This window comes from Tiliqua scincoides, chromosome 5 (genome assembly GCF_035046505.1).
Source record: "Tiliqua scincoides isolate rTilSci1 chromosome 5, rTilSci1.hap2, whole genome shotgun sequence".
NCBI lineage: Eukaryota > Metazoa > Chordata > Lepidosauria > Squamata > Scincidae > Tiliqua > Tiliqua scincoides.
In genome coordinates this window covers 107,008,747-107,029,073 of record NC_089825.1, presented here as the reverse complement: position 1 = coordinate 107,029,073, position 20,327 = coordinate 107,008,747, and the positions used below count along the sequence as shown (strand labels likewise).

Below are 20,327 nucleotides of genomic sequence, written 5' to 3'. Positions count from 1 at the left end.
TTATTGATTTCTCTTTATTAGCTGATCCTTGCAGTTCAGCTCAGGCTTCCAGAGAATTATGTAGCATTTGGGGGAAAAGATACAGCCCAGCAAGACAGCACTAGAGGCCAAGATGGAGAAGATCTCCACAGCTACCATGTATTTTCCTTTGGTGCTCAGGTAAGGTGGAATAAAAGACAACCACACACTGCAAAACACCAACATGCTGAAAGTGATGAACTTGGCTTCATTGAAACTGTCTGGCAACTTCCTAGCTTGGAATGCAACCATGAAACTGACAGTAGCCAGAAATCCCAGGTAGCCCAGAACACAGTAAAACATGGTGATGGAGCCTTCATTGCACTCCACTACAATTTCTTCAGCCAGAGAGTCCACGTCCAAATGTGGGAATGGAGGAGCAGTGCAGAGCCACACAGCACAGATACTGGCTTGAATCAGGGAGCAACCCAGGATGATGGAGATTGCCAGCATTTTCCCCACCCATTTCCTCATCCTGGATCCTGGCTTGGTGGCCATGAAAGCCAGAACAACAGTGACGGTTTTGGCCAAGATGCAAGAAACAGCCACTGAGAAGACCAGATCAAAAGATGTTTGTTGTAAATAACAGGTCACTGCATGAGGCTGGCCAATGAATAGCAAGGAGCACAGAAAGCACAGCATTAGAGAGACAAGCAGAGAGTATGTGAGATCTTGATTGTTGGCTTTGACAATGGGAGTGTCCTGGTTCTTGATGAAAATCCTGAACACAAAACCTGTGATCAGAGAAGAAGAGAAAGCCAAGGCACTTATTATCATTCCCAGATTATCTGGAAAAGACAGAAAATTGAGTTCTTTGGGCAGGCACTGATATTGATTTCTGTTTGGAAATTGACCTTCTGGACATTTGAGACAGTCATCCATGTCTGAAATAATAGAACAAATGAAATTTCAATATAACAGTCATGACATCATTTCTTTGTGTCATCCTGCATTGAATGAAGTGGTAGTCCCCATCTCTCATTCCTAGTATTGGTTGTACAATGCACCTTGCTCTGAAATGTTGGTTTTCTCAAACCACTCAAATCTGAATCATTGAACAACCTCCAGTAGCTATTGTAGTAAATATAGAAGCACAGGCACTGAGCTTTAAGATGTCTTTGCATTTTTGGCAAACCTGGCAGGCACACCTGCGACTGCGCATACGCTTTGTTGATATGTTGAGTGTTGAAAAGCCAGTGCTCGGGAAAAGGTTATAGAAAGAGCTAGCCTTGAAAATGTTATGAAGATATCTTATCTATGGAATGTGTTTGCAGTTAAGCTTTAGAGCCGGCTGGTTACAGCCAGTATGAATCAGCATCCTTTTGTAAAATTCCCTATTACGTAGCCTTATATCATGTGTTTTGAGACTTAATAAAAAGCTGGGTCAGGAGCTGGGAGACACTTCACTTCACTTCACTTCTCCCTTGATTTCATTCCTGCTCCTGCTTCCAGCACTTTTAACCTCTCTGAAACTTGTGTCTGTTGTCTAATTCTTGCCATGGCTTCTCTGCCACACCAAAGCAGCATCTTAAGCTGCTCCTTAAGTAGCACCAAAATGCTACAAGCTAGCTTACTAAACTGGAATACAAGATAAAGACAATGATGTGCAATCGCTAGTCATCGCCCTTTGCCCTGCCCTGGCAATGGAGCATGCTGGGGCAAGACCTTTGGGGGACATCCATTGCTGAATTGCCTGGCCAGGGGGTAGGGTGAGTGTGGTTTCAATGCACATGCTCACCCAGTTGGAAACCAACTGGTGATCTCCTGCCCGTCCGACCATCATTCAGTCTGAGATTAGCTGATTGCTTGTTTAGGGCTGGATAGGAATTTTTTACTGCCAGCTTGATTGGCACTTCACCTACCCCAGACTGTTGCGAACATTGGTGGGCTTTTTGGTCTTTGGTTCTCCTTCCATTTTGATCACTTTAGAGGCAGGCAGATCACTTTAATCTCCAGCAGCCCATGCAAGCAACTGTTACCTTGCACATGCTAGGAAGCTAAGCAGGGTCAGGCCTTGGTTAGTACTTAGATGGGAGACTGCTTGGGAATACCGGGTGCTGTAGGCTTATACCATAGTCTTTTGAGACTGAAGGTTGCCAACCATGCAGAGGCAGGCAATGTGTGGGTTGGGAAGGAAGACATGAGTATTTTGTGTACATCCTGAGGAAGCATGGTCATGGGCTGCTCATATGTTGCTTGCTCAGCTTGGTGAGGTTGTTTGGCTGCAAAGTCTATTTTAAGGCATGGTCTAGGTGAGCATGGTCACACTGCCTCAGTCCTACCAGGTTGGCCATGATAGGCTTAGTCAGTCTCTGGTGGTACACTTGTTGATCATCCAGATCCCCTGATGGAGGCAGATGGCTACAGCCATTTCCCGCATTTAGGACCCACACAACTGGGGGGCTTTGCTAGTTAGTTGCCTTGCTGCAGTTTATTATATGTTTTCAATAAAGTAGCCGTTCAATCCCAAAAGCCTCTGTCTTGCATGCTTATTTGGGACATGTGCAGGTAAAGAGAAATTTAGGACACAACCCAAAGCAGCCCTTAAGCCCGCGCAAGTCCTTTGCACTGGCCTCTGGGTGTCGCAAACTTGTTGTAAAGCACGTTTGCACCACCGCGGAAGTAAGGGAGGCTGGCGCAAGGATGCTCACTGGCCTACCCACACCAGATCTAGACCTGGCAAAGATAAGTTCATGCTGGCAGCAAGGAAACTTGGGTTGGTGGGCAGAGCCCCAAAGCATGCTTTTCCATTATCACGAAGTCCTCCCATCTGCTGTGAGCCTCTTACTGGTTTGTCGCATTGCATCTGCCCTCCCTTCCAAAGCTCTGGTGGTACTTGAATAGGTGGACCTGTAAAGTGGTACGGCAAAGGACAAACGTTGAGAAACAGGGATCTAGAGCAATGATTGATCTGTTGAAATTACAGGATTGGAGTGGGTAAACTAGTGGATAAACTAATATGGAATGTTCCCTTTGTGAAAGTGAACTGCCAAATGAATCCTACTACATTCAGTTAATGTGCCACTGGAGCATACTCTTCGGGTTCTCTTTTTTGAAGCAAGGAATGGGGAGAAAAAGGAAAGTGAATAGAGATATTATAGTGTGTGCAATTCACAACACTGTACAATGTGTCTCCTACCTTTTTGGTAAGATATCTTCCCTTCCGGACATGGGTGACAATCATAGCAACAAAATGGCTTCCCTTCCTTCTTTTTTCTGCTGTAACCTGGATAGCAGTGGTCATTACATACAGCAATGGGTAGCATCTATGTATAAAAAGAGGACAGCATGTATTGCTCTTCTCTCTCATAAACAAAGTTCTATTTGTTGTTCCTTCCCCCATTAGCTTTTCATCTACCAGCCTACCATCAGATCTCACCTGATTAAATGCACTATGCCATGTGATTGTATCATCATTAATGATGAATTCTTTGCCATGGAAAGCATGAGGATCCATCATTCCTGCTTTCATCCTCAAGAAGGACTGGTTTGGGAAAGTCACCCAGTTGATCAGATCAAATCCACCTGCTAATTCACCTTCCTCATCAAAAGACACTGTGTCTCCAGCACTGTTGTTGAATGAGATGCTCCTCAGGAAAGGGTGGAGCTGGTTTGGAAGAAGTAAAGAAAAACATCACAGAGATAACATTTCTTTCTTTCATTTTTATTGCTTCAAGGCTGGGAAGGGTTTTGTCAGTGCTGCTGCCACCAATGCAGCCCCTTCATGGGCTTGATCTAACCCACCCAAAGACTCATCCCAATTCTGCCCTCTCCCTTCCTTATTCCACCCACCGCTGTCATCCCATCATTGGACTTACCTTTCTGGGTCTCCTGTGCTGCCTCAGTTTGCAACAGTACTCCTAAGATGGCTGCCAGCGGCAGGCTGAGTACACCACCAGAAAACATTTATGACAATGGAACTGTGTTCCTCTATCCTAAATCCCTCCATGTGCTGGTCCAATCCTGCACGGCATTGGGCCATTAATAATTCTGCAGCACTCCTTTACTTTCAAGGTAATTTAACGTTTTCCATCTCTGAATCCAACAGAATGGCATTGGAATACTCTTCTAATACTGATAATAGTCTTCTAATGTCACCATGGGTAGAGAACATTTGCTTGGACGAGAAACACTACCTGAGAAGAATGCAGATTTAGAACAGACCATCTGTCCATTGCTCTTCTCTGATTCAGCCTGAGTGAGGACAACTTTTGCAATGCATGTGCTATAGCTTGGACCGCATTGTAGATGCTGTAGCTTTGGCCAGTCATGCTCATTTCAAAGAGAGTCCCTGGGAGGTCCTCCAACCTCTCTTGACCAGTGCATGGATCTCTGCTGTCCTCGCCATTATCAGAATGAGAAAATGAACAGTCAAAAGCCTGTTCCCAGAAGATCCTGATGAAATCATCGCCTTCTTGTGACTTCGGATGCAGAAACTGAAGGAATTCTGAAAACCCCGGCACTTCATTTGAGTGAACGGCAGAAGACAAGGCACCATGGAAGACGTGTATGTCAAAATCCCTGTGCACAGTCAGTGATGAGAAATCCCACTGGCTGGTCATTATCCACACCTTACTGACAAAAGTCTTTGTAATACCTATTAACAAGATATAAATGTATATAATCCACTTCAAACCTGTTGATGCCTGAAACTCTGCATTGACGACATAGACTGTGACTTCAGAATTGATTAGTGATATGATCTTAGCCACAAGGGGGTTTGTGCCATCCAAAGTCTCAAAGTCTTTTGTCAGCTCTGTAATTTGGGTATGAATTGGAATTTTTTCACTGAAGGCTGCACAGATTCCATGTTCAGAAAATATTTTCATCATGGTCTGCAAAAATTTTTCTCCATTATCATCATCTGAAGCAATGATTCCAACCCAGGTCCACTGAAAATGCTGAAGTAGTTGGACAATCCCCCTGTACTGATGTGCTTCATTGGGGACCATCCGGTAAAAGGAAGGGAGCTGCATTTTCACATTTATCGCAGGAGTTAATGCACAGTAGGAAATCTAGAAAAATACAGTGACAATTTTCAAAAGTTAGGGGAAGAGCAGAATTTGTGCCAACAGATACATGGTCAATATTTTCTTTTATATTCAGGAAACCTTCATTTAAACATGGGGAACCCAATCTTGTTCGGCGCTGGTGCAGTGAGGCTTCATGGCTCATGCTGTATCCAGCATTGCAATTGGGCAGGCTAGAGATCTCCTTGGAGTGAGAAATCATTTGTTCCCTTCCCCCATGTCGAACTGCAGCCTGCCCAATGGGCAGATCTGCACAGGCTAAATGGCTGATAAATATTCTCTAAGTTGGTAAACCATTTGGACTGAATGGAAATGAATAAAAATTACCATGTTTCTCTACTAAAGTTAATCTAATCTATATATAAAAACAATAAATACTCTCAGAGATTAAAAGCTTTCTTGCTTACGTGCATACTGTACCTGTGGAATCTTGTGGATGCTCAGCTGAGTGGCCATGTGAAGGGAGATTTCTGCATCAAGTGCCCCAATGACAGCTATTAGATTCTGGTGCTTGCCACATTTGAAGTTGGGGACAATCCTTTCCTGGGTGGAAAGAAGTTTCATGGTGTTCAGATGAGTCAACCTTGCGTCTAAGTAACTGTCATAAATGTGGAACCCCAGGCTGACGTTTGGAAGGATATTGGGGTTCTCATTGATCTCCTTCACAGCAAACACCAAAGACAGGATATGTTGGTAGTTCTTTGGAATTGGTCTAAAGGAAGTATTGCATTTTAAAAGAAACAGACATTCAACCATGCATGGTTTCTATGTGAAAGCATTCCATTACATATATCATCGTAGCCCCAGATGTTATTAAAACTTTATGTTATAAATATTTAAGCCCATATAAAATCAGAGATGAGAAGCAAAACAGGTCATTACAATGGCAATCTTTCCTCTGAGTACATACATAAATCTGTATCCAAGCAGTCTATCTTTCCTATACTTTTGATCTGCATACTCCACGCTTTTCATTTCATTTCATGAACCTTTATTGGGCATGAACACTCCACACTTTCAAAACATGTATAATGATGTTCTAATACCAGTTGTAAAATAAAACAAAATAAATTGGTATGATTCACACTTTAATATTGTTTTATATCCCTCTCGTTCTGGAGAGTGTTAAAATGGCTGTTCCGTCTCCACTGATATCTAATTTTTTTTTTTTTTTGGGGGGGGGGGGAGTATGTCCCAAGTTGTAGGAAACAGGTGTAGGAAACAGGAAACAGGTCTTCCATTAGTCACATCTGATCATCCACTCCTATGAATTCCATTCTCTCTGATTGCAGCCACCCCAGATAGCCTGTGCAAATATGCACTGCCTGAAAGAGTGTAGCTGTGAAACATAAACTATAGGGGAATAGATCAGAGCACACCAATAGTTCTATCCTCAAAATAGTGAATCCACATTCACAAGTTTTGAATCTACTTGGAAGAGGTTGTTCATAACTCATGCATATACTCTGGTCAAAAAGGAGAGTCAGAAAACCTTTGAAAGAACAGAGTATTCAAGTGATATGAATGATGTCATATTACCCAGACAAAGAAGTAGCTTAGCACCTGTGATTGCAAGATGAACAGTGCAATCCTAAGCATGCCTACTCAGAAGTGGAGTTACTGAATGTGACCAACTCCCATATAGGTGTGCAAAGGACTGCAGCCTAAAGGTTGGAAAATGACAAAGTCAGAGATCCTCGGAGATGCGGAGGAATCTCTGGCATTATGTTGTATAAAACAGTAGTAGAAGCTTAACCTGCAGAGGGTTCCAAGTTCTATCCCCAACAGCTCCAGGTGGGGTAGAAAAAGATTCTTATCTGAGAATCTTTAGGGATATAGGCATGAGGGATATCACTGATCAGACTAATGGTCTGATTCCATATCAAATGTTCACATTCCTTTTCCTCCAGAATGTAAAAAAAAGACAGAGAAGGAAGAAGTGAAAGACATGAAAAAACAGCTATATTGTGGTTAATAGGCATATTCTGTACAAGAAAATATATTTCTACAGTTTTGACTGGATTCTGGCAATACATATAAGTGCATCTCTTAAAAAAAATCATAAGCAGACTCTGTTTTGAACATACTGGTCATTGTCGGATACATTTGTCATAGATATAACTTGGGTTAGTGAATGTTATAGAGGGAAAAATCCATTTCCTTACTGAAGTTCATCCAAGAGCTCTCTTTTGGGGTGTTGTCTGAAAAAAACATGTCATCAAAGAGGCAGCCAAACTGTGAAACAATCTCTCCAATTATGAGATCTCCACTCTGATGATACTTCTATGGGAACAGGGAGAGGTCAGTGATGGCACACATCACAGTCTGGGTCTTGCATTCGGTTGGAGAAAACTGTATGCCCAGAATGGGTAGCAGCTAGAACAGAAACATTCCTTTCATCCTGCCCAAAACTAGACTCAAAACATCCAGTGTCTTTCACCCAACAGAAGCATGGCTACAACACCCTTGTTCCTCTGTTGCTGACTCTTTGGCTGAACTGAGCTATCAAATATGACGCCGGTACAATCTTCACCGTTACTGAACCCAACTCTGGAATCCACAGGGATAAGATTTTATATAAGCATTCAGCTTTGATTGCTATGTTTCTGGCCTCAGAAAATCCATGTGAGTTTTCCTAGAAGGAGCAGAACTCATGGCAATTTAAGTTAATTGCAGGTTTCCAAATCATTGCTCCAAACTGTTCCACTGAGTGAGATTGTTTGCAGCAGACAAGAAGAAGAAAGTATGTGTTGAATTTTGCAGTGACTGACAGCCAAACCCTGTCCAACCAATGCAGCCACTCCAATTGTGTGCACATTGCATCCTAAGGTAGGGGGCAGTGGCAGAGGTCTCCACATGGCAAGGGAACTTTCCTTACTCTGGGGCAAGCCTCCACTGCCTGAATGGGTCTCCTTGGATCTGAGCAAGCCATTTTGCTGGCCAAAACTGAGAAGAGTAAGGAGAGGGAAGAGGAGAGGGAATGAGGATAGAACTCTAGTGGACACCTCCATCCACTCATGAAGTGGCTTTTGCCACAAAATCAAACTTGTTCTGTCAGCAGGGTATGGCTTCTTCCTTCAAATGTTGCAGCAGGCCAAGGTACTGTCTCCATCTCCTGTCCTGCCTCCCACCTGCCCGCTCCCTGTCCAGACACTCCCTGCTCTTCACCCTCTCTGCCCCATTCTTTTCACCATCAACCCCCTGTGACAGCCCTTCTGCAGGTAGCTGGTAGTGGTAACAGAAGTGTGGAGGAAGGGACAATGTTGGGCTAAAGTGTTAGAAGAACAGATATTAGAACAGATTGGTCCTACTTGTGGCCTGTGGGTCACATGCTGTCCATAAAGCCTATTTTGGAGGCCCACGAGAAGCCCTGCCACACTCACCACCTCCTCATACTTTGGTGTCTTTTTAATCTTCCTCCTGCACCATTCCAGCTTCCCTGAGAAGCCAGACTGGTGAGGCAGAGAGATCAAAAACTCTGCTGCACCAGCAACCTCTTCCACCTGTTTCTCCTGCTGCCACCTCCTGTGAGTGACTTTGGCAGCTCAGAACCTAGAAGTAAATGGCATTGACTTTATCACATCACAGCCAATTACTTCCGCATTTGCCACCTCGACATTGATACCAGGGTATTGTGGCCCCCTTAGCAATAAAAATTGGACTACCTTAGGTTAGAACATCACCAGGTAAGGGTATCTGGCATATCACCTCAGGTGCCAAGAAGCCTTGGGCCGACACTCCCAGGCAAGCCTAATCCAGGACACTTTCATGATCTTTTGAATTGGGCTGATGGCAGGGAATCCTTATGGATCACACGCCTTACTGAAAAGACACAATTTTAGTCCATCAGAGCAACCATCCCCACCCCATTTTTGTTGGCTGCTTTAGAAGTCTTGGCTTATGTTTGCTTTGGAAATTCCAAGTCTGATGGAGTCATGGATGGTTTGGGTGATTTTTACCCATAAACAAGCCACATCCTTGGAGTTTTCTGTCTTTACAGTAAGCAAAGTTATTAGTGATACAAAAGAGGTGACTTCAACCTCTGCTTCCCTCACCAACTGAATCAAGAAGCTCTATAATTGTAAAGACATTGGCCACCTGAGAAATTCAGGAACCCTCTATTACCCCTCCACTAGGGAGCCGAAACACCAATCTGAACTAGGGATAGACCATGCAGACATAACAGAAGGTCTCTGTATTTGGTCACTCCACATGAGCATTCATAGTTTTGAATGGGAATCTTGATTTAAAAAGTATTAAACTGACATGGAATTGAAGCCCCCCCCCCCCGGTTCATATTGATAGGGCCCATAGTTTGGCTGCCCATTTGTTTCTGGGCCCAATTCAAGGTGCTGGTTTTGACCTTTAAAGCCCTATACTGCTGTGGGCCAGGGTATCTTAGAGATCGCCTACTCCCGTACAATCCGGCTCGTCCTCTTAGGTCATCAGAGAAGGCCTTTTTACAAGTGCCGCCGCCTAGGGAGGTATGTGGGGCAGCGGCAAGAAATAGGGCCTTCTCAGTAGTGGCACCAATGCTATCGAATTCCCTTCCCCTTGACCAGGGGTGTCCAAACTTTTTGGCAGGAGGGCCACATCATCTCTCTGACACTGTGTCGGGGGCCGGGGGAAAAAAGAATTAATTCACATTTCAAATTTGAATAAATTTACATAATTTACATAAATGAATATATTAGAGATGGAACTTATATAAATGAATGAAGGTCTTGCAATAGTTCAAGGCCTATAAAAGGCCTTGCACAAAGCAAAGCTGGCCTTTCTATCACTGTCACTGCTGCATCACAGATGTGAAACAGCAAGCAGCGGAGCTTAACTAGTTGCCCTACACTGAGAGCAGTTGCCTTGGGCCAGCACAGGCTCCAGAAAGTCTCTGGAGGGCCAGAGGCTCATTGGAGACTGGGGGCTCCCCAAGGGCCAGATTGGGAGGCCCTGAGGGCCGCAAGTGGCCCCCGGGCCAGGGTTTGGGCAGCCCTGCCCTTGACTTAAGAACTGCTCCCTCTCTTGTAACTTTCTGGCGAGGCCTGAAGACCCTTCCGTTTAGACAAGCCTTCTGAGTTCCTGGCCTTTTTAACATCTTTTAACATCTCTTAACATCTGTTCACAGGCCTGATCCTTTTCTAATTTGCTGCCCTATGCTCTTACCTGACTAGTTTTTATCTGACTACTGTTTTATGATATGTTATGTTTTTATCTGCTTTTAAATTATGTTTTTAACTAATAATAATAGAAGTAGTAGTAGTAGTAGTAGTAGTTGTAGTAGTAGTAGTAGTAGTAGTAGTAGTAGTGTGAATGCACTGCTGGTGCCAAACTGCTGTGGCAACACTGAACATTTTTCCTGAGGCATAACTGTCATGGTTTGTGTACCCTGACACAGACATTAACTAGTGACCAAGAGGTTTCAAATGATGTCTTCCCAGGGAAGCAATGGGTCTTAACATGCCTCCTTGATTGAGTTTAGCCATGGAGTTGGAGATGATAACCTGAGTTGGAAATCTTTCTTTAGTTTTACTAAAAACTTGGTTTTTCTCAGTTCAGGAGCTCTCACTGAGGTGGCTTTTGTCACAAAATTGAACTTGCTCTGTCAGTAGGATATGGCTGCCTCCTTAAAATGTTGCATCAGACAAAGCTCCCTTGGAATCAGCCAGATAGATTGGGGGTGTGTGATTGCTGTGCTACCCCAAAATGTGGCCTTTCTTGGACTATGTGTCTAAAGGCCCAATTCTTCCATAGCTGCCCAGTGGCAGTGAGGCTCCCCCAACGGCACTGACCGCCGTAAAGCAGCCAGGGCCTGTTGCACAAGGTGCTCCAACAGCATGTGATTCAGCATGCTGTCAGGAGCACAAGTGGGAAGGCCTGTGCCTTCCCACCCACACCAGTGAGGGAACTGCTGCTCGCCAGAGAAGGTAGGGTGATGGGGGAGGTGGGAGGCTGGAATAGAGGCAGAAGGGATGAATCCAGATGGGGATGGAGGCAAAATGGGTGTGGGGAGGCAGCAGGAGGGGTAGATCTATCACAGGTGGCCTGCAATGGATTTTATCCCTTCCAGAAACAGGGATGTAGGAATTTTGGGAAATCTATAAAGCCCTGCATTTCTCTGGAGTGAATTGCAAAAGATAAGGCCCCATGGAAGACCTGTATGTCAAAATTCTTCAATAATGCAAAATCCCACTGGGCTGTCATAATCCACACCTTTCCTATAGAAGTCACAGTAAAGTTTCTAACATTCTGTAAAAATGAATGAACCATTCTAAAACTGTCGTGGTCACACTCTCTGCATTGACAACATATACTTTGACTTCAGAATTGAATAGTGATGACAATGATGCAACAACATGCTCTTCCAATTCAATAAATTTCAAAACTTCTGTGATGCTGGCACTGCTGGTAATTTTGTACTGAAGGCTGCACAGATTCCATTTTCAGAAAACATTGTCATCCTGGTCAGCACAAATTTTTTCCCATTATCATCATCTGAAGCAATGATTCCAACCCACATCCATTGGAAATGCTGAAGTAGATGGACAATCCCTCTGTACTGATGTGCTTCATTAGGGACCATTCGGTAAAAGGAAGGGAGCTGCATTTTAACATTCCTCGCTGGAACTAATGCACAGTAGGCAATCTAAGCAAAATAATAATTATTTTTGGGTGAGGAGAGACCTCATACCAAACAGTGGTGAATAAGGTCATATGTCTGCTAGAATGACACAAAATTCTGAAATAAAATGTATACTACCATCTTTTGTTGAAAGGAATACAAATTCGTTTACTGACAATTATTATTATTATTATTATTATTATTATTATTATTATTATTATTATTATTATTATTATTATTATTATTATAATACAGGTATTTATATTCTAGGTCCTTTCTAGGTCCTCAGATTTATATAATAATAATAATAATAATAATAATAATAATAATAATAATAATAATAATACAGGTATTTATATTCTAGGTCCTTTCTAGGTCCTCAGATTTCTCCTCAGACTTTATTCAAGGCAGTTTACATAGGCAGGCTAATTTAAATCCCTGTAGGGATTTTTACAATTGAAAGAAGCCTCTATCTTTCAAGAGCTACAACAATTCAGATGTTTCTTTCTGTTCTGGTTTCACATTCTGGCCTCCATCCTCCCATGCTCAGAGCAGATGGAATAACTTGGCTCAGCTTGTCAGCTGCTCCAAGGTCGCACGGTGCCGGTGGCCTCAAACTGGCCACCTTCGGATGTTATCTTCAGGCAAATGGAGGCTCTACCCTCTAGACCAGACCTCCTGCCCTCTAGACCAGGCCTCCTGCCCAATTCAGCAACTTTAATGAACACTTTGGGACCAATCATATCCAAATTTCCAGCACAGATACAGCTGTGTCAATGAGGTGTGTGCTGCATCCTGCAGTGGGAGGGAAGTCGCAGAGGCCTCCCCAAGGTGAGGGAACATTTGTTCCCTTACCTAGAGGCTGCATTGTGGCTGCATCAGCACTGGAAATTTGGATAGGATTGGGTCTTTTATTAATTTACTGTATATACTATTCCTTCTTTCTTAGCAAAATGGCAAGATCAAGGCAAGTTCCTTTTGTGGGAGGAAATTACTCCTAAGCACTCATTAACACATCTGATACCAGCGATGTCTGGACAACTAAGAAAGGCTCTCAAAGCTCTGAGGCTGCCAATATCATGCCCTTTACTGGGAGCAAGCCTCATAGACCAAAATGGAGCCTATTTCCGAGCATACCTGCACAAGTTTGGGCTCTTAAGTTCATCCTCCCCAGTGGCTGAGGAAATGGGAGATGGGGGGCGGGTAAAAAAGAACCAATTGCACCCAGAGAAAGAACTGACTGCACCCCAAGAGTTCCCACTGGGGTACAGTCCAATCCAGGGCTGGGTCCTGTGAAACCCTGATGCGGAAATGATAGTTGTAGGCCATCCAAGCCGTCCCAGCGTGGTCACGAAAAGCGCGATGAATAATGTCCAGGTATTTAAAAAGTTTCCCAGCCTTCCTGGGGTACAGCTGGACAGTGACCCCCATAATATACAATGAAACCATCGAGCCAATTGGTCCAATTTTTATCAATTTTTCTTTGCCTAATGGTTTCAACATCTTGCACAGGGTCACCCACTTTAGGGGTAGGCTCTGTCTCACTGTGTAAAAGACTAAACATGTCTATAAAGTCACCTCGCCATATCTTCTCCTTGACCAACAAGGTGAGGTGTGAACCCAGAGGGATGGCGATAGTGCCATACGAAACCTAAGGCTTCTCCTTCTCCTTCACCAGGCCCAGAGAATCAACCCTCCAATCCAAATCCTGTTGTTCCAAATCAGGCTCGCATACAGCTGGGTACTGCCAATAAGGTGGGGGGGGGCTCTACCGGCCTTGGGTCTAGCCTTGGAGTATGGATATGCCCAGCCCAGTGCCCAAGGGTACTGTGGGTAGCTAGGACTGTGCCAGAAAGTAGGTGGCCCCCATGGGGACCAGGGCTGCTCTGGGACAGCCCAGCCAGAAGACCAAATGTGGCCCTCCTGCTCATCCCACACCGGTTCCAGGTTCTAATCAAAGTCAAGCACTGGCTCACCTTGCCCACCGCTGCTTCTATAGGCCTGCAGACTTGTCTTCTTAAGCGGACTAACTGCCTCAACTTCAGGGGAGCTGTCATCCTGTGGGTCGCCCTCCTCGGCAGTGGCCAGTGCACCAGCTGAGGTGGCGACCTGCTTAGGGGGGAGAGAGGCACCCATCAATGAGCCTTTATTTTTTCTGGTGGAACTGCGAGGACCAGGGAGCAGACCAGAACTCAAGCCCCCATCGCCTTGACCAGCCTTCCTGAGCGCTTTTTCTTTTTGTCTGGCTTTATGTGGGCCATAAAGGCACACAACTCTGCCATCTGGTCCTCATTGTCTGATAAAGAAGGGGAGGAAGGGGGCGGCCGCACCGGGATAGGCCTTTTTGCAGCCTTACCGCCTGACTTCTGTGCCTTTCCCCCCCATGTCTACACCCCCCAATGTAGTATATGAAACTGGGGCCCACCCCGTGTTCTTGCTTTTAAACAGTAGGATATAGTAGCCCCTTGAGAAGGGCACGATAGCCTCGCCACAGAACTCCTCCGCAGTCACTGGTGCTCTGGATCGCCCTGCTGCCACCGAAGATGCCCGAAAATATCCCCTCAAAAGTGGGGGAGGGGGGCTGGAAGAGCGGGTGCAGCCAAAATTCTGTGCAATGGGGGGATGAAGACCTCCCTTCCAATTAAGCTCCCCCCAATAGCCCCTAGCAGGGGCCCTGGCTGCAAATTTTTATTCCTTATAGGGAGCCTTTGGCTCCGCAGACCAGCGCGTTAGCAGTTGAGCCATAGGAGCTCTTCAACAGATCAATTACTGGGGGGGCGAGTGTGAGGAGGCAAAATGGTGCTGGGCTCCTGAGCCCAATCGCCCCCAGCCTCCCTGCCGCCTGGTGCGGTAGGAAGAGGCACCCGGTACCCCCGGATACGGGGCGTGCCTGGCCTGGAGCCGGCCTGAAGCTGGCTAAAGAGGGGCCAGCCGCCCAGTCCGCTCCTCAGGCAGCTACCCCCCGGGCGCCCAGCTGCCTGGTGCAGCTGGAAGGAGGTTCCTATTGCCCGCCCTTGAGGCACACGCAGCCAACTGCCCTGGCCCCAAAGACTCGTGCAGCCCAGGCCACTCACGGGGCCCCCTACACCCACGGCGGGGCTGCTGGCACCAACGGGCGCAGGCCTGCTCAAGCCCCATCTGCATGGAAGCCTCCCTCCCGCTCCTGGTTGAAGCGTCCGCAGTGGTCGCTTGCCAGGAACGGACTGAGCTGCTGCAGGTGCATGCGTGCCAGAAGAGCTCTCCTATCCCATCCCCCTTTTGGCTAGCCAGCCAATCAGCTGGCATCAGGTTCCTGTTGCTGGCTGGGGGGGGGAAGCCTGACAATAACTGCTAGCACGCCAAGCAGGCGTGCTAGCAGCCCATAGGACACCACAGGGGCACATGCAATGCTGAACCAGGAGTTCCACCATCTCAAATGACCACATAGGATTGGTGAACCATTTGGGTGAAATGGTTGGTTGGCAACCTTCAGTCTCGAAAGACTATGGTATAAGCCTACAGCACCCGGTATTCCCAGGCGGTCTCCCATCCAAGAACTAACCAGACCTGACCCTGCTTAGCTTCCAAGATCAGACAAGATCAGGCATGTGCAGGGTAACAGAAAGAAATCAATGCATCCTGTATTGTCCTGAGTATTGGTTAAACTGATAAATAACATCCAAAATGAGAAAGTTTCCTGGCACACATGCTCTTTATACCTGTGGAATCTTGTAGATGCTTAACTGAGTAGCCATTTGAAGGGAGATATCCAAATCGAGTGCCCCAATGACAGCTACCATATGTTTTTGCTTGTCACATTTGAAGTTGGGGACAATTGTGTTTTGGGTGGAAAGCAGTTTCAGGGTGTTCTGAAGTGTCATTCTCTCATTGAAGTAACTATCATAGATGTGGAAGCCCAGGCTGACATTTGGTAGGATCTTTGGGTTCTCATTGACCTCTTTCACAGGAACTGCCAAGGACAAGAGATGTTGGTAGTTCTTTGGAATTAAACTAAAGGAAATAGTAAATTTTCCATGAAGCAGATATTCAAGTCTTCATGAAGTACCGAGCAGTGGATATCCAACTAATCATATCTTCAAATTGCTGTTAGAACTTAGTTTTATAAAACTTCAAGTCCATATAAGATGAGGTCTCAGTAGGTCCAGCTAGGGCAGAGAAGGATTCCTATCTTGGGGGGCTGCCTCCAGCAAGTTTCAATAAGATTGGACTAATGGTTTGACTAAGTTCAAGACATACAGAAGATGGAAGTGCATGAGAGGGCACAGGAAAGAAGTGACAGACATGAATCAACATGGAACCAAGGAAAATGAGAAATACAGAATTGGTAAGAGGAGACAGAAAGATTTTGGGCACATGATGTGGAAGTAAAAAGGCTGTATGCAATTTCTGAAATGATCCTGCTAATAGATCAAAGCACATAGTCCCTGTCCCTCAAAATGCAACGTACAGGTGTGCGCCACTTAATGATGGGGATATGTTCTCCAGTCCCCATTGTTATGTGATTAGGTCATTAAGTGACCATTCGGTTCAATTTATTTCCTTTCTTGTATTTACAGACCCTCCCTGCCAGACACTAGCTGGCTGCACAGGCTACTGGAGACTGACTGTCTATTCTTTGTATTAAGATCCTCTCTGTTGTGTAAACAGACACTCTGTGGCAGGCTATGGGAGATGCAATTGCCTCATTCAGAGCATCTTTATTGTGCTTTGACCACTATCATATATGCGGTCTGTTGTTAAGCAAATGGTTGCTAAGCGGAGCACGCCTGTATTTATAATGGATAAGAAAAAAAAGACTACCATATTATATGAGGGAAAGATGCATTTTCTTACACAAGTTCATCCCAAATCTTAGTTTTGGGATGGTTGGCAACCTTCAGTCTCAAAAGACTATGGTACAAGCCTACAGCACCTGGTATTCCCAGGCAGTCTCCCATCCAAGTACTAACTAGGCCTGAACCTGCTTAGCTTCCGAGATCAGATGAAATCAGGCATGTGCATTGGAAAAAATTTCTTCAAATAGGCAGCCAGACATTGAAATAATCGCTAAAATGATAAAATCACCACTCTGATGTTACTTGTATGGGAACTGGGAGAGATCAGAGATACTACACATAGCAGTCTGGGCTTTGCACTCAGTGGGAGGAAACAGCAAGGCCAGAATGAGCAGTACCGGTAATGAAAATACTCCTTTCATCTTGGGCAAATTGGGACTCCGGTTCTTGCCTTTCTTTCTATCATGCACCAACAGCCTATCTATAACAACCTTGTTCAATGGTGTTATAATTGTTAGTCAATTTAAGTGACAATTGACGCTATTCACAGTTCTTTAAGACATCTCTGACAATATTTTGTAGGAGCATTCCAGATTTTGATATTGATTATACTTGTGGCCTCAGTAAAGTCCTGTGAGATTTGCCTAGATTGAGCATGTCTCAGAGTAATTAAAGTTAATTATAGATTTCCAAATCCTTCCTCCAGTTGGCCTGAGTGAGATAATTTTTGCATCAGATGAGGGGAAAAAAATCTGCTGGATTGCTTAGTGACTTGATGGGACATGAGCTCAGCTGGGCTCAGATGGGACAACTGAAGCTCAGTAGGATCCAGAGATTAAAAATAGCAGTGAGTGGAAAGCCTCTGAGGTAGAAGCAGGAAAGTGGTAGATCTCTTGGGGACTGAAGTTACACCAATGTACATTTGCTTCCTGATCTTGCCTCTCCTCTCTACACATTTAATGATGAATGATTAAACTACACTAAATTGTTCACGGTGAAGATACTCTTGTTTAATGTTTAAGAGACACAGCTAGGTTAGAACTATTTGAAACAGGTGCATTTGTTGAGATTACTGGGGCAAAACTGAGCAGGGAGGGAGAAGGAATTGGGGGGGGAGACTGCAGGAGGTGGTGGATCTGACAGCAATGGTGCACGCTGTTTCCTATCCTCTCTTTTGTCAGCCTCCCTGCCCCCTTTCAATCCTTGGACCTGTGCCAGCTACACAGCCGGCCCAGGTCCGAGGAGACCCTTTGCATAGTGGGAGGCTTATGGAAGGGTAAATGCTTCCCCTTTCCCTTCCAAAGCCTCCTTATCCAGCCCCCTGCTGGATACAGCAATGATGCATAGGCGGGAGTGAGATAAAACTGGGCCCTTAAAGCCTTAAAATAGAATTTATCTTTTAAAAAAATCATATAAGTTTTCAGGCATGGTGGAGAGGCTGTCATGCTGATGGCCCTTGTGATCCACTGATACACTGCACAATTAGGATTCAGCCAACCGAGAACTATAAATAACATTTCTAGAAAACACGGATTGCTCATCTCATTTGTTTCATTTTTAGAAAAGCCTCTTATTTTCTCATTTAGAACAAAACAGATGTGCGTCTTCTATATAATTTTTATTGGTTTATTTGTTTTTTTCTGCATTATACTACTACTGCTCTGCTCCTACTAGAATGACATATGGCACAATCCTCCCCTTCCTTTTTTTTTCTGCTGTAGCCTGGATAGTATTGGTCATTACACACAGCAATGGGCAGCATCTATGAATAAAAAGAAGAGAACATGCATCACTCCTCTCTCTCATAAAGTTCCATTTGTTGTTTTTTTTTCTCTGCTAAGTTTTTAATCTTACAACCTACTGTCAGATCCCACCTGATTAAGGGGGCAATCCAAATGCATCCTTGGGCTGACATAAGTCCTTTGCACCAGCCCAGGAGGGTCGCAAACATGCTGAAAGGCTAATTTACATGCCGTAAGGCAAATTTGCGCCTCCTTGAGAGGAAGCTGGGCTGGCGCCCCGAGAAGCACCAGTCTGCAGAAGCTGACGGAAGTCTCTGTGCTGGCCTCCTCTCTTGGACTTGCGTCAGCCCAGCTAGGCCGATGCAAGAGGTAAAGGTAGGTATGGGGGAGGTGGGGAGGAGGTGAGAGGTAGGCATTTCTGGGCAGGCAGTGGGCGGCCCTGGGAACGGGCGGGCGGGAAGCAGGAGGTAGGTCTGGGATACAGCAGTTATGCAGGATCCCAACCCCCGTTCCTGGGGAGAATGGAGCGGCTTCAAGCTTCTCTGCTCTCCTCAGACTTGTGCCACCTCAATAGGGGCCAGCGGCCCTTACCCAGGGGTAAGGGGAAAATTTTCCCTTTGCCTCTGGCTCAGCCGCTTCTGGCCACTATCCTGCGCTGGAACAGGCTTGCCATTAATGTGCTATGCTATGTAATGAAATAGACATTTAAAGAATGTCTAAGGCAATGCTTCCCAACCTGGGGTGCGTGTGTTATGTGCTTCAAAACAAGTTCAAGGATCACACTGAATGTTTGTTGTGTGTAACAAATTTGTGGTGTGTTTTATAAAAAAATGTTCCATTGCCTTTTAATCCCATTATTGGGTCATTCATTTACAGTTACAACATATAATTTTGAAATAACAGCAACTACATTAATTATAAGCATTTTGCTAATATGAGGGGTACAATTTATGGAACTGGGCTGTCAAAGGTTACGCAAGTGAAAAAAGGTTGGGAACCACTGGTCTAAGGCATTGCTTAGATGGGTGGGAAGGATTACCAGGAGTCAAGAGCTTGAAGAGATAATGCTGGTACTTTTCCTATTTTGCTTTCCACCTGGCTGTTTTATCATATCCACCTGATTAAATGTGCAGTGCCTTGTTATAGAATAATCACTGATGGTGAACTCTTTGCCAGGGGATGCTGTGGATCCATCATTCCTGCTTTCACTCTTAAGAAGGACTGATTGGGGAAAGCCACCCAGTTAATGAGATCAAATCCTGCTGTCAATTTACCCTCCTCATCAAAGGACACCAGCACTGGTGTCTCTAGCGCTTCTTAAATGAGATGCTCCTCAGGAAAGGGTGAAGCTACAGTAGAAGAAGTAAAGAAAGGCATTGCAGGGGAGACTTTTGTTTTATTATTTTTCTACAATGTATAAGCATCCATTTCTTGAGCTAAGTGGGTCCCTCATTCTACAGAAAAAGAAATCTTAGTGAGTTGTATCTGCAGATGTTGTCTTCATCCATGAGGGCCAGTCCACCCATGGAATTGACTGAAGGGATTGACTCCGGCAGCAGATATGGACAGGGCACCTAACTCCATACACCCAATTCCCTCCACTGCTCAATAGAGGAGGAGCAGTTAATAAACATCCTGCATCAGGAAAAGGAGAAAGGGACCAAGTAGTTGAAGAAGTATAGAGTCTTCCCCTTGTGCTGCACTCCTCCTTGTTCTTTTCTTAGGCAGGGAATAGAAAGAGCAGAAGCTCTTTCTGGTGTTCTCACGAGTACCACCAGACAGCACCTCAAGTACCACTGGTGGTACCTGTACCACTGGTTGAGAAACACTGGCTGAGAGAAAATGATCACGCTATTTCTAAATGTATGCCTAGAAACCTCTCACTATGGATTTCTCATCATGGATTTCTTGCAGATCTCATCTAGATACTTTAACAAACACCTTGGTAACTTTCCAGTTGGACAAGATGACACACACTCAATTTTAGTCAGCCTTTAAGAAGTGCTCAGAAAGCAGGACTAAAATAGAAGACAGCAGCTATTGTTTTTACAGGAGACTCTTGTAAGGAATGCAGAACATCCATTGCGTATCAGTTGTATTGGTTTTCTGTTTGCTACAAGAATGGAAAAGAAATGGGAAACAGCAA

General features: G+C 44.9%; 1 protein-coding gene across 1 annotated transcript; it reads right to left on the bottom strand.

Annotated features, from left to right (window-relative positions):
* On the bottom strand, positions 1 to 20,264 carry LOC136652994 (vomeronasal type-2 receptor 26-like). Its single transcript, XM_066629921.1, has 9 exons — positions 20,232 to 20,264; positions 15,363 to 15,641; positions 13,641 to 13,773; positions 7,508 to 7,598; positions 5,469 to 5,760; positions 4,155 to 5,033; positions 3,398 to 3,625; positions 3,134 to 3,284; positions 1 to 902 (listed from the first exon to the last, which is right to left on the bottom strand). The coding sequence occupies exons 1-9, from the start codon at positions 20,262 to 20,264 to the stop codon at positions 1 to 3; spliced, it is 2,988 nt and encodes a 995-aa protein (XP_066486018.1).
* Between the last annotated feature and the right edge of the window lie 63 nt (positions 20,265 to 20,327).

Bases quoted from the DNA above. Each gene is read 5' to 3' on its own strand.
- LOC136652994 (XM_066629921.1), bottom strand. From the start codon at position 20,264: ATGGATGTTCTGCATTCCTTACAAGAGTCTCCT. The intron at 5,761-7,507 runs GTAGCCATGCTT...TACTTCCTTTAG, and splicing joins AACAGAGGAACAAGGGTGTT to ACCAATTCCAAAGAACTACC. The intron at 903-3,133 runs GTGAATTGCACA...CTATTATTTCAG, and splicing joins GAGACACATTGTACAGTGTT to ACATGGATGACTGTCTCAAA.